The sequence below is a fragment of the Vicia villosa genome, unplaced genomic scaffold (assembly GCF_029867415.1).
Source record: "Vicia villosa cultivar HV-30 ecotype Madison, WI unplaced genomic scaffold, Vvil1.0 ctg.000041F_1_1_5, whole genome shotgun sequence".
Lineage (NCBI taxonomy): Eukaryota > Viridiplantae > Streptophyta > Magnoliopsida > Fabales > Fabaceae > Vicia > Vicia villosa.
The window spans coordinates 398724-412598 of record NW_026704975.1 but is presented as its reverse complement, the minus strand read 5'-3'; the positions used below and the strand labels follow the sequence as shown (position 1 = coordinate 412598).

The following is a 13875-nucleotide window of genomic DNA, read 5'->3' as shown; positions in this document are numbered from 1 at the left end:
CCATCGTATCCTATCCAAACGTTAGTGTACAAGCGAGAATTTTTCAAATCGCGGTTATGATCCATTGTATCCTATCCAAACGTTAGTGTACAAGGGAGAATTTTTCAAATCGCCACTATAATCCATCGTATCCTATCTAAACGGTACCATTTTCAAGTCATAAATTCACCATTTACATTTTTTTCATGTAAATACCATGTGTATATATTTTTTTCTCATCTAAATATTAATGGCCATACAATAATAATAAACTTGGACTTTATGCTTGTAATTTTAATTACCTTACCAAAATAACCAAATTTAATCTCCATGAAACGTAATTTAACATTAAATCACACTACTTAAAACGTATATATCTTCATTATTTCCATTCTAATCTTACCACCAAAATATTCAAAACTCCATTCAAACCATCACTACCGCTAAGGTAACGCTCAAAATATTTTCTCTATAGAACATAACTTAATCCTGATTTATTATTATTTCCCCATTTTTATCATGAAATTTACTACTTTCATTACTTCTAGTAACACTTACGTTACTTTTCTTCGGGTCCCACATCGAAAAATTCAAAACCCATGCTTTTTTTTTTCCTTTGTTTCTTTTCTCTCTCTTTTATTAATTATTTTTCCTTTCCCTCCTGTTTTCCTCCAATCTTCACTTCACACAATAAAATAACAACGCAACACAATCGATACTCCAATGCTTCTCACAAAATTCACCTTCATTTCATCTTCAAGATCGTAAAATCATAAAACGATGTCGTTAGATCCAGCTCAAACCGCCACAACTGCCACAACCGCTACAACGTCAAGACCTATTTCGCCATTCCCAAATCCGAACTCGAAACCGCACCATCACTACGCATCGCATTCACATCAGCAGCAACAGCAACAGCAACAAACCCTTCCGCTTCGTGCTCCAATTCCGTTTAATTATCCGTTCCCTTCCCCCTCACGCGCCGCCGCTAATCACGCTGTTGGCGGTTATCCGCCTCCGCCTCCTCCGCCGCTTTTGTATTCTCACGGAGGTGGTGTTCGCGGTATGAATTTGGATTATCTAAGTCACGCCTTGCACGTGAGTAGACCACTCTCGCACATGCAGTTTCCTCATCTTGCTGCTGCTGCTCCCTCGCCTTCTGCTAAAGGACACCTCAAGGTTTTGTGAATTTTGAATTTGAAGCTATTTTTTCTTGTTATTTTTTTGAATTTTCTGAAAATTGGCTTGGAGGAAGGGTAAAAAGGAGAACAAACTTTGGAATTAAATGATGATTATGAATTTTCCTTTTTGTTATGAGGCGCGTTTTAATTCTATTTAATTGTATAAATTGGATTCAATTTTTTTGGATGGTGAATTACATTGGAAAATTTGCGGTTTGTAAGCGTTTTTGTTCTTGTTGTTATTTTGATCTGGAATTTTGAAGTTTTTTTTTCTCAATGAAATTTTTGTTTTAGGTTACGGGTAGATCTGCAGTTTCTGATGTCAATGGTCATAAAGATACAAGTGCGAGGTAAATTTCTTTGGATGCTGTGTGGTGTATTCAATTTAGGGTTTTTTCATTTTTTCTTTTGGTTATGGGTGGGATTGATGTTTCTGATGTGTTTCTTAGGGAAAGAAGCAGAGATGAGACACTCACAGTTGTTAGAGACCGAAAAGTGAGCCCTAATTCTCTTACTTCTCATCCATAGCAAATTTTGTATTTTACAATTACAATTGAGCTGTTAATGAACTGATCTGGTTTAGTTTACATTTATTTTCTCTTTTGTGTGTTTGTGACATGGAAGTATCAATAGACTGCAAATACTTGCTTGATTTATTTTTGAAACACCTTGAGAATTGCATATCCTTGTTACTGTTAGCTAATTCACATCAATATTAGTGTTCTTATCTTATTTTGACTCTATTGTTTATGTTTCTTTCTAAGGTTAAAATGTCTTGGAGATATGTCAACAGTTGTAAGCTGAATTGGTAGAAAACCATAAAATAATATCACAGGCGTCATAATAAAATATCACAAACTAATAAAAATATGATATCATAAGTCTTACGGGAAAAAATGAGAACAGAGAGTAAGGTGAAGATAATATCATTAGTTCTGATGGATGGTGGCTGTTATTCGCGTGTATGGAAGTTCTGGTGGTCATTGAGAAAATTGCTGCTATTTTCCTAAAAAAGATAAAAGAGATGGGTATATGTGATTTGTTTTAAAACTCTAATGACCTCTCAAGTCCATAAAGAATTGAAAGAATCTTTAAAGAACCATCAAACCCTGACGAATCTTGGATAGGTTCTAATACCATATTTAGTTCTTATGTTTAGACTATCTCAATCTTACAAACATACTTGTAAGGTGAGGGATGCCCCCCACTTTAAACTTATTTTTAGACCATATCTCATCCACATTTGAGACTTCCAATTTCCACAATATTAAATAATGGTGAAGGTACAATGAAACTGAAGTATAAGATTACATTACAATGGGACCAAGAGAGAGATAAGAATTCTAATCTTGTAAGAAATTTTTTTAATTAACATAAGTCAAGTAATAAAATAGTTTCAATTTATGTCCACCCTTCCTCTTGTGCTTTTGCTTATTTTTAATGAAGTTTTGGTCATCTGCTGCTGATGATTGGGTAGACTTTGAGGTGCCAACATAGTTGGGAATTTGGGATTTCAGCGTCTATTAGTATCCTTGTTAGTCAATCTAGTTTTTGTAAATAAAAATATCAATTCTATCAAAACTTAAAACAAATGAGTCATAAATATTAAGCCCAAAGGATTTTTAAAATTTCTGCTTTCTCTTGTGATATTTTTCTTTTTTCATTATGTTAATTATGTTGTATTTCAAAATTTTAGGTCAGACTAACAGAGGATGCTTCTCTATATGCACTTTGTAGATCATGGTTGAGAAACGGAGTAAATGAAGAAAGCCAGGTACCCCCTTCTGAATTTACGCATGTAATAATGACTTACTATATTATTCTGTTAATCTAGTATGATCTTGATGAAATGATACTTACATACTCTGGTGATTTTGAAAACAACATCAATTATTGCCAAACCTTTGCTTTAATTGAACTCGCATTTTAGATGCTGTGCACTCAAGTTACTGCTAATCAATAAGTTTGTGTTAAGGAGACTTGATAAATGTTTGGTTACATCTTGTCCCATATACAGTAATTACGTGTTTGCAATTTTCAATGAAGTTAAGTTTTATTTGCATAAACTTGACTTCATTGCAAATGCGTGATATTTTCTATCGTTTGGCATTTTTGGAATCCAAGAAATTAGTAAATATTTAAGAATTAGAATTAAGTAGTTTCTTTTGGCTAATTTATGCGCTTTTCCTATGGGACTCAATGCTTCCACTAGTTATGCATTGCAATAGGGTTTAAATCAGGGGTGGAGCATGGGCAATTGGGCATGCTTCAATTTTTACTAGGCTAGGATCAGGGTTGTTGAATATTGGCCATGGTAGCACTATGGCATATTGTGGTGGCGGTATTGCAACACACCTCCATAGGAAAGGGGTGGCATTGCGGCCACCATGAAGGTAACAGACATGGCAGTGCAACAGAAAAAGCAGAAAAGATTTTTTTTTTGTAAAATTAAAAAAAACGTGGCTTGGGTCTTGTGAACCAAACCCAGGCCCAAAATTGGCTAAAATTCTCACACAACCCTAAAAAATGGCTACTTTACCAGTTTACCCTCTTCTCTTTGTGCTTCTCTCTCTACCGTCCACCTTGTTCTCTTCTTTTACTGGGTACGACCACCACCCAACTCCGTGTGACAACCACAGTACACCAACTGCAAAGACCACCAAGCTCTACCCTCTTTTTTCTGCTGAGACACACAGCTAGTTCTCTCTTCTCTGTTCTCTATTTTTCTTATTCTGATCAATATTGCATTTTTTCTTTTTACTTATATTTATTTATTTCTTTTCTTCATTTTCTGATCTAATCCCCCCTCTCCCTTATGTTTCACTTTGTTTATATGCACCCAGTTTTAAAATTATCATAAATTAACTTAATTTGGTTTTTATTTCTGTTTCTAAATTGGTGTTGTGTTTGTTTCTGCTGTTTTATATAAAAAAAGTTTTTAAATTTGTCCTCCGTGCTTCAGCCTTTTTGCCGTTACACTATCTTCTATATGGTAATGGTGGATTTTTGGCTTGCCGCCATAAACCGCCTTCCGCCATTGACAACACTGGCTAGGAGGATATAGCTATCCTAGACCAGTTAGTTAGATTCTGATGAAATTATGCTAGAATTTACTTATTGTGATCCATATCATCTGAAATAATCTGTTCAGATTATTACACGAGAAGCTTTGTCACTACATTATAACTTTTACATGGTAGTGAAGTGGTAATCCTAAGGGGGCTTATAAAGCAGGCCTCACGGTTTATTACAAATTTTATTTGATGCCCTTGGTTTTTTCTTCGGATGGATTATACTAGGTTTTATTCTGAGTTTTAGAAAAAGGTTTGTCGGGAGGATCCGTATGCTATTTGGTTTCCTAACAACATTAATGGAAACCTCTAACTTTTTTCTAACGCATCTTCTCAAACTTGGTTGCAAATATTTATGGCAATTATGCTTTCTTGCTTTGTAACTTTCTCATAGTACTGTGCTAAGGTTTACTATGTTATGTTTATGGCCAATGAATTACTTCTTGGGGCTGAATATTTTATATGCATCTCTGCTTATTTTGATATGTTTTTTGGCTTTTTATTTATTCATTTATAATTTTTTATTTCATTATACTTGACAGCCAGCACAAAAAGATGCAACAATGGCACTTCCCAAACCATTGCCTGCATCTATGGTGGATACCTGTACCTCAAACAAGAAAGATGATGAAAATGCCGAAGATGAGCAAGAAGAGGTTGGATTTTCTGATTAACTGCCTATTAAAGTCATTTGTGAAAATGAAGTACATGTACTTGTGACTATATTTGCGAATTGCTTGAGAAATTAGCTCCGAAATTTTTCATTTAAACAATCTACTTCAATTATTTAGAATTTCCTAATCTACATAAGTACGGGCAATCTATTAAAATATTCTTAGAGGTAAGGTATGGTAGATTGGATATAGGGTATAATTAACACATGGAAAATAGCCATTTCTTTGAAACTAGAGTTATTTGGTTTCAATTCTATTCTGTTATGTCTTTATCCCATTTATCCATATCCTTTGAGTTGATGCACATCTCTGCTTTCAGGATGAGAAGTCTGTCGAGCACTTATCGACACAAGATCTATTGAAGAGACATATCAAGCGTGCGAAAAGGGTTAGAGCACGGTAAGTTTATTTTTTAACACTTTGTTTATTTATTTTTCATCTTATGATTTGTGGTCAGAACATTGCATGACTGGATTGGCAACACATTATAAACTGTGACACATGTACCTACTGAATGTTCTTGATTAACCATTTCGATTGTATGAGATTGTGAATCCACATTACATTGAAACATTTGAATTACTCCAGTGTTAATTAAAAGCTAACAAGACAACTTTAAATATGCGTCTGATTTACATGGTTAGTGTTAAGAGTCCCACATCAGACAATATATGGTGTGAATATGTCTTTATAAGTGGGGGCAATCCTCACCCTACAAGTCGGTTTTGTAGGGATGAGTTAGGCCTAACCTCATTACTTAACATGGTATCAAGAGTCTCGTTTAAGATCCGGTGGGCCATGGTTGTCAAAATCGGGATTTCAATAAAGAGCGTTAGGATATGGAAAAAGCGTAAGTCGTAGGATCGTAACTCGGATCGTAAGATCCCAACAAATAGACAAAACTATAAAAAATAATTAGGAAAAATAACTTCAACAGAAAATTTTCATTAACTAGAAAATATTCAATATAAAAAACATAACTTTTCCTCAAACATAAAATTCCTAACAGCAACTTAAAACATAAAATTCATGACAACTAAAAACATATTCCAAACTACTATCTTAACTCAAATGTTATCTAAAATATGTCATTTAACAAATCCTTCATGGCATTCGGATCATCAAGGAAAGCATCATCTTCTTCTCCATCAAACTCATCATCAAGGTTATGAATCTCCAATTCATTTTCAGCAGTGGCAGCTTCAGTCTCATTCCCCCCTTCAGCAGTGGCAGCTTCAGTCTCATTCCCCCCTTCAGCAGTGGCAGCTTCAAAATCATCTTCTACAGTAAAATCTAAAATTTCGTTTTCAAAATCTTCATCATTGTTGACAATCCATTCATTATCAGACTCAATGTCATCAAGGTTAAACTCTTTTGTTTTTCTGTTTTTCTTCTTCTTGCCCAATTTTGAATTGGTCATAACAAAAACTACATCATTCATCGTCTTTTGCTTAAGACGATTTCTCCTCTTTGTGTGAACCTAATAGATTCAAACTTAATTAATATATATCAAGTGGTAGAGTATTTTCAAAACTGAAATTTTAATATAAAGTTTACCATTTCGAAAGCACTCCAATTTCTCTCGCATCCGGATGAACTACAAGTTAAGCTTAGCACGCGAATTGCAAAAGCTTGAAGCTCCGGATGCTCGTCCCCATATGACTCCCACCATTGGGCTGGAGTTTTGGTTTTTAGTGCAGCCATTGCAATCGGACTACCAAAGAAATTTGCCTTTTTCTTAAAATCCTCAAGTTGTGCATCAATTTTGCTAATTACAGTAACATCTCCCACCATTCTTTGCAAGCAATCATATAATCCACGCTTGACTTCATAGTCGGCTTTAAAATCAACACTGTAGTGTAGTTGAGGATTAAGGTAGTATCCTGCAGCATGTAGAGGTCTATGGAGTTGTTTATCCCACCTCGCATCGATAATATCCCATAGAGGCTTGAAACTAAATTATAGAAAGAAAAAAAATTGTGAATTACTACAGTACAGGGCATGGGCAACATCACTGGAAAGTATGTACAGGGCAGTATATTTACCTTCTTTGGACACCATTGAAGTTAGTTTGAATTTTTTCTTTGGCTTCATCCATTGCTTCGTAGATAAGTCCCATAGCTGGCTTTTCATCCGAATCAACTAAACGAAGGACTTTAATCAAGGGAAAAGCACCTTTCAAACAAATGACAATATTTTTCCAAAACTCTTTATCTATTACAATTTCTTCAATCTGCTTTCCTTCTGTTGATTTTGCAAACTTACTTGATGTCCACTCATTAGAGGTGAACATTCTTATTAATGCTCCTTTATTCTCCATGAGACAACCCAAAGTTAAATATGAAGTTGCAAATCGAGTCACAGCCGGCCTCACCAAATCTTTTCCTTTGGTGAAGTGCTGCAACAAAGAAATGAGAGAAGACTTAGAATAGATATATTGAGTTACCTTCTTACCATTTGCAATTGTATCATGATGAACTGTGGTCTTTTTTTCAAAATCTTCTAGCATGAGGTCTATGCAGTGTGCGGCACATGGTGTCCAATATAACTTCTTCCTTTTTTCCATTAACATAGCTCCTGCAGCTTTATAGTTTGCCGCATTGTCGGTGACGATTTGAACAACATTTTCTTCCCCTACTTCTTCCACAATCTTATCAATCATCTCGAATATCTTATCAGCTGTTTTTGATATATGAGAAGCATCAATCGACTTCAAAAAAACAGTACCTTTAGTGCTGTTTACTAAGAAATTCAATATCGTTCTCCTTCTTTTATCGGTCCATCCGTCGGACATAATTGTGCACCCTGTCTTTTTCCAAATGAGTTTGTGTTCTTCAATGTCTTTAGTTGTCTCCTCCATTTTTCGTTTCAAATACTTGGTTCTGATTTCATGATACGATGGTGGCTTAAATCCAAGGCCATGTCTTGAAACCAATTCCAACATTCTTTGAAATTCTTCACTGTTTGCCACATTAAAGGCAATGGCATTGTTGTAGAAGAATGAAGCAACTTCCAGACACGCTTCTTCTCTCAGATTTTTTTTGAAAACACTGTTAATTGTGGCTTGAGTGTTCCTCTTCTTGGAAAGATTTGTTGGTGTAGCATTTGAGTCATCCTCCACTGGCCTTTTCCCTGTTGCACATTCAACATCTGTATCATCATCTAGTTTTTTGTTGTGGCTGACTTGTAAAGTTTTAACAATCTCCCACATCTGTACCTTCACTTCAATTGGTACAGATTTACATACAGAAACATTGACTTGTGTACCGGCTAAATGATGCTTCAGCCTATACACACCTCCAATGAAAACTTTTGCACAGTAATTGCATTTTATTTTTCTTGTTCCCCCATCAACAGAAACTCCATGCTTCCATGCTATATCAGTTCTACCAAATGTGTTATTTTGAACTCTGGGGGGTGCTGATGGTGAAGCCCCAACAACAGGAACTGAAGACATCGTGTTTTTTTTTTGAAAAACTCTGTTTTGTAAGGAAGGTGTATTGGAGTAATGAAGAAAAAGATGAGAATAACATGATGAATTGATATGAATTTATAGAGGAAATAGATGAAGAGAAGAAACCAAATCATCATGGTGAGGTAGTAGAGTTCTAATGATTTTGGTGGCTGGGCAGCTTTCACGATATTGGGTTGCACTTCTCAAGAGTATATTTATGATATTCCAAATTCCAAAACCCTAAAAATACAAGCGTGCTGTAAGTTAGGGTTAATAACGGGTCAGTTTTTTGGGCCGGGTCAAAAAATCCAAAATAGGCCAAAATAAGTTAAAAAACCTAACTCGTTGGGATCTTAAGATCCCACGATTTCACGCTCTTTCTCTACGCGTTGGCCGCTCCTTCTCTATTCACGATCTTTCTGCCAATAAGAGCGCTGGATGGTTGCAAACTCCTAAGATCGTACGCTTTTAGGAGTTATAGCTAGATCCTAACAACCATGCGGTGGGCCACCTGTTATTAGGTTTCTGCTATTGGGCCACCCACCATTTACTTCCACGCTCCAGATGTCCAGTCCTGGACGTGAGGGGGTGTGTTAAGAGTCCCACATCGGACAATATATGGTGTGAACATGTCTTTATAAGTGGGGGCAATTATCACCCTGCAAGCCGGTTTTGTAGGAATGAGTTAGGCCTAACCTCATTACTTAACTTTTAGTAAAGCTGTCCTGATGGAGCAAGTAATTAAGCTATCACTTATTGTAGTCATTCCTCTGGTGCCCGAATCAACTCTAACTTTATAACAAACCTAAGTTACTTTTAAAGTGGAATTGAAATGTTATTTTTCAATATGTAATGTATGAGTCATTTCGAACACACGATAGGGATCTATATCTTGCCACATATTCGGAAAGGGGTAGGCATTCTCTCTTACTGACCTGTTCCCCATGTTTAGCTGCTGTTTTCACTTTTTTCGTGATATAATTGGGTAGTGTCACTGACCTTTGAATACATACTACTCATGTGGTCCCAAATGTTCTTGGCTATTTCGAAGAACATGCAGGTATGATTGGTGTGGGTTTCATGGAATCCCATAACTAAGACATTATCAAGGTCTTCTCCATCCCATTAGTCAATTTTTTTGTCCTTCTTGCCTGGTCCAAAAGATGAAATATGTCCTCTGCCCTTGAGATAGATCCTGCCTTATAGTTACAACTGTACCTACTTGTGTTAAGCGAATAGATTAGTATTGATTAGAACTGTTTAGAATGCAGTTACACAAACTCTATGCTGAGTCATTTATAATATTCCTATACCTATTCAATCAAAGTTGGATTTCTCCCTATTTTTCTCTATATAAAACAATCCCTGATTACAAATTCCTTAAAGCCTTTGGTTGTGCCTGCTATCCACATTTAAGACCTAACGATTCCTACAGATTTGCATATCACTCAAGGGAGTGCCCGTTTCTTGGTTATTTCTCTAACCACACAAGCTACAAATATCTAGTCTATCTAATAGCTCAATGAACTCAGATTCCCCAACTCCACCATGTTTCCAATAACTTCATGTCTCACAACCTGTTCAACTAATGTATCAATCCCCTTTTCCTCCTCATTTTCTTCCATACCATACCCCAATCCTCACCACATTCTAGCCTCTCTAATACCCCACACTCATTTACACATTCATTTGAACGTACGCAGTCAATTGAATCTGAACACTCTCCCTCTCCTAATCAGCCTACTAACACAACTTTTTGCCAAAACATCACCTCAATTTCCCCTACAAATCGCAGTGCAGACTCATTAACTTTTGACTACCCTACCCCAACCACTTCACTTGTGCCCTCAGCTCCTTCTACTACTGTGCATAGCTCCACTGCTATCCCTCTTAAACTTGCAAAATTCACCGTTACACCACTCTCTCCATGACCACTAGGGGAAAACATGGCGTAGTTCAACCTAGACTTCATCCCATACTTCTACTAACTGAACTTGAACCCACTTCTTACAAATTGGTACACAAGAGTCCAAATTGGTAGTCAGCTATTCAGAATGATTATAATGCCCACATTAGCAACAATACATAAACTCTCACCTCTCTTCCTACATAGGTTAGGTGTAAATAGAGTTTTAGAGTAAAACAAAATCCAGATGGAACTATTCTAAAATACAAAGCAAGGCTTGTTGCAAAGGGAGGGATATCATCATCAACAAGGACTTAACTTCCAAGAGACTTTCTCTCCAGTAGTCAAAAACCTGTTACAAGAAGAATTGTACTCACACAATGGCATATCACCCAATTGGATGTAAACAACACTTCCTAAATGGGTTGCTTGAAAAGGAAGTCTTCATGCAACAACCACCTATATTTCTCAACTCAGACATCTCTAGTATGGAAATTAAATAAAGCCATCTATTGTCTAAAGCAAGCACCAAAGGCCTGGTTCGAAAGTCTCACTACAGCTCACTTATAGTGAAATCCGCACAGACCTTGAAAAATCATAAAGACTAGGAAGGTAGAAAATAATAGAAACCATGATAATATATCTTGCGCCAGTGAGCTGCCGGTACTTTGGTCCTCTATATGCAAGTTATTAGAAGTAAAGGTTATAGAACCGTCACAAGTACGAATGAGTTGACTGACTTAAAGGAAGCAAGGCACAAAAAAGATAGGTTTTAAAGACAGTAAAGGTAGAGGTGTGACTTAACCAATGCCTGTCAATTTGGCCTTAGCACTGCACTAACAAGGGTGATATATGAAATCTTTAGTTCTGACAATTTTGAGAAAATGAAGGATTTCCAACTATGTGATTGGAAGCACTAGTATATAAGATCAAGGATCGAACATAGAGAGAAACTAGTAGTTTAATTCCAAGATTTTGTAACAAGTGAATGCTGACGAGCTGTATTGTGTTGAAGATACTCCTTTATACTTTGACAGAATAGTATGGTTGATAGTGCTAGCCTTGGTCTGTTTATCCGAAGCAGGAGGGAGTTCAAGACTAAGCAACAGTTGCTGATTTTACAGGAAACCTGATCTACTGATACCCCATTTTCTGTTCCTTCATCACATGTTTACAATATGAGCACTGTTGGCAACCTCCAAGTTCTTCACACCCATCTCACTGCCTTAGCCACAACCTCTCTGTCGCAAACGTCTCAATTGATTCAGAGCGAAATCAGCCAATTATTGGCATAGCCTACAAGGTTGATGGTATCTTCTGCTGTGGGAACTCTAGGATTAATCAAAATTTGGTTATGAACAATTTTGAAATCTCTATTAAAGACGGTGTAAACGATGGGCACTTCTGTTGTGAATGCACTTGATTAATCAACATTTGGTTCTAACAGATGCCAAATATATGTGAAGTATATGAAAAATAAACACCATGCACATGATAAGTGTTTTAATCATCTTGGTGAAGTCATCACTAACCAAAAAGAAATTGACATTGTCAATTGCAGACTAAGAGTTATTCAAATGTGATGGGAGGTAATTCGAAATGTAGCTAAACTATGAACCACAACATATTAGCATTGAACATCGTTTGATTAAAATTCTTTTGGCCTTCTTCCAAATGTCATACATAAACCAATAATTTTGTATCACTAAACTGCTTCGATGAAACTGTCAAGAGTCCTAATTTGGACCGACTCTCTTAAAATTTAAAGTTTGACTATTAAAAATTTTCCTCTTTTAATCTCATCAAGTATCAGCTCAACATGATATTGTAAAATTTTTATGCTAATATTAGTTCAAACTTGAACCTCATAGGAATAGAGTAATAGACTGTTCACTTAGAAGCATTTGATTTGCTAAATTCTGAGTTTGCTCCCTTCTCTGATTTTTCTGAATCAATATTTTTTTTTTTGAATGCTTATTGCCTCGAATATAATTGGTGATAGCATACCTTTTGAAAATTTGACAACATTAATTCAAATTTTAAAATTTGGACTTATGTTTGAACTGTTTAATTCTATTTTATCATAATCTTTGCATTGTAGGATAGTTTGGATTTTTTAACACATGCATAGTTTCTATGCTTTTGTCATAAAATTTATTCCCGCATTGTTACAATCACTGCCATTTGAATTTTTCTTTCAGAATCATCTCTATGTTGTATGTTTCCCTGGGATGACTTTGAAAGCATCCAGACTTTTTATTTTTTGTTTTATGATAAACCAATTTTAAGGATGAAATAAATTTCAAATACTAAAATTGTTATTGTTACTTCATTATGTTGCTTGTAGTTTTAGGGAAGAACGGTCGCAGCGCATTGCAAGATACAGAAATAGGCTAAGGCTTTTGGTTCCTCCGCCGGCCTGAACACTTTAGAAATGACACAACTGCTGGGCACTGACCTTGCTGACTCTAAAGACATCAGGGTTACTAGATGACTCTTCACTGTAATGTTGTTGATTTAAAATCGTTTGCAGTTCCTTGAAAAGCAAGGGGTATCCTTTGCGCTAGTAGCCAATGTAAAAATCTAATTAGAAATGGATTTAGATGTTACATCTTTTCTCCATAATTTCTGGTATGGCTTGTCTCTGTCCAATAAAATTGTTGTAGTTAGGGTTTGAGTGAGTAGGAATGAATCAGAAAACTCGGTCAACCTAATTTTTGTCTGTTTGTAATTTAGGATTGAGGTTTAAAATTATGATCTCATATATACTATGAATGGCACGATTTAGACTAGCTTTAGCTTGCAAAAAGTTTCAAGTTGACTAATGTTTATGAAATTAAATTAGAGTTTATGAAAAATAAAATACAACGTAGAAGTTAATTACAAATTACATGAAAAACCGCTGTTTGAAAAATTATATTTCAATTATTTCAATATATCTTGATTCTTGATGTGTCCGTTGAGAAATTTATTTTAAGTGCAAAATTTTCACAACTGGCTGAAGTTTATTCACTGTGACTGCCTAAACAATTAGGGAATTTCTTTTCTCACCGATATATCTCTTTACAAATCTTTGGTAAAAATTAAAAAGTGTCTTTAGAGTTTGGAGATGCATCTTCAAATGTATTTTTTTTCTTATAAAATTAAATGCAAATGAGTGAGACACTCCTATTATACTTAATTTTAATTTGGAGTTTTATTTCCGAATGTGTATTTGGTATATTTCACAGATACATATTTAAAAATTACACTTGGACCAAAATCAATTCAATCTCTTTGATTTGGAACTACTTGTTGGATCCGAAGGGTGAATAAAAGAGCAATTCCAAGAACGACCTGTTATTAAATCTCTAATGCTTGAAATTTTTTCTATATAAGATATAAAACAAGGAAGAAGTTGCATACAAACACTAAGACTAACCCTGCAATATCTGAAATCTGCATTCAACAGAATAAAAAATTGAATGTAGTTTTTTGTGATTGTTGGCGGAGCATTTTATTCTTGGGTGGTTTAAATTTAATTGCCAAATTTCTTGGATGTTGTTATGAATTCTTTCTTGGACATGATTTCTTGAGTGCAGAAGGTTGACGGTAAGAGTTGTGTTTGGGT

General features: G+C 35.5%; 1 protein-coding gene across 1 annotated transcript; it reads left to right on the top strand.

The window, feature by feature from the left end:
* The first annotated feature begins 620 nt into the window (after positions 1–620).
* LOC131622749 (uncharacterized) lies at positions 621–13090 on the top strand. The gene is made up of 7 exons (XM_058893792.1): positions 621–1158; positions 1455–1510; positions 1610–1655; positions 2857–2934; positions 4774–4887; positions 5225–5304; positions 12613–13090. The coding sequence occupies exons 1-7, from the start codon at positions 760–762 to the stop codon at positions 12686–12688; spliced, it is 849 nt and encodes a 282-aa protein (XP_058749775.1). The 5' UTR covers positions 621–759; the 3' UTR covers positions 12689–13090.
* Positions 13091–13875: the final 785 nt, after the last annotated feature.

What these genes read in the sequence shown, in the direction of transcription:
- LOC131622749 (XM_058893792.1), top strand. Translation starts at nt 760, where the DNA reads ATGTCGTTAGATCCAGCTCAAACCGCCACAACTGCCACAACCGCTACA. An exon ending in GAGTAAATGAAGAAAGCCAG is followed by an intron (nt 2,935 to 4,773) that starts GTACCCCCTTCT and finishes TATACTTGACAG; the next exon opens with CCAGCACAAAAAGATGCAAC. An exon ending in CCGAAGATGAGCAAGAAGAG is followed by an intron (nt 4,888 to 5,224) that starts GTTGGATTTTCT and finishes CTCTGCTTTCAG; the next exon opens with GATGAGAAGTCTGTCGAGCA.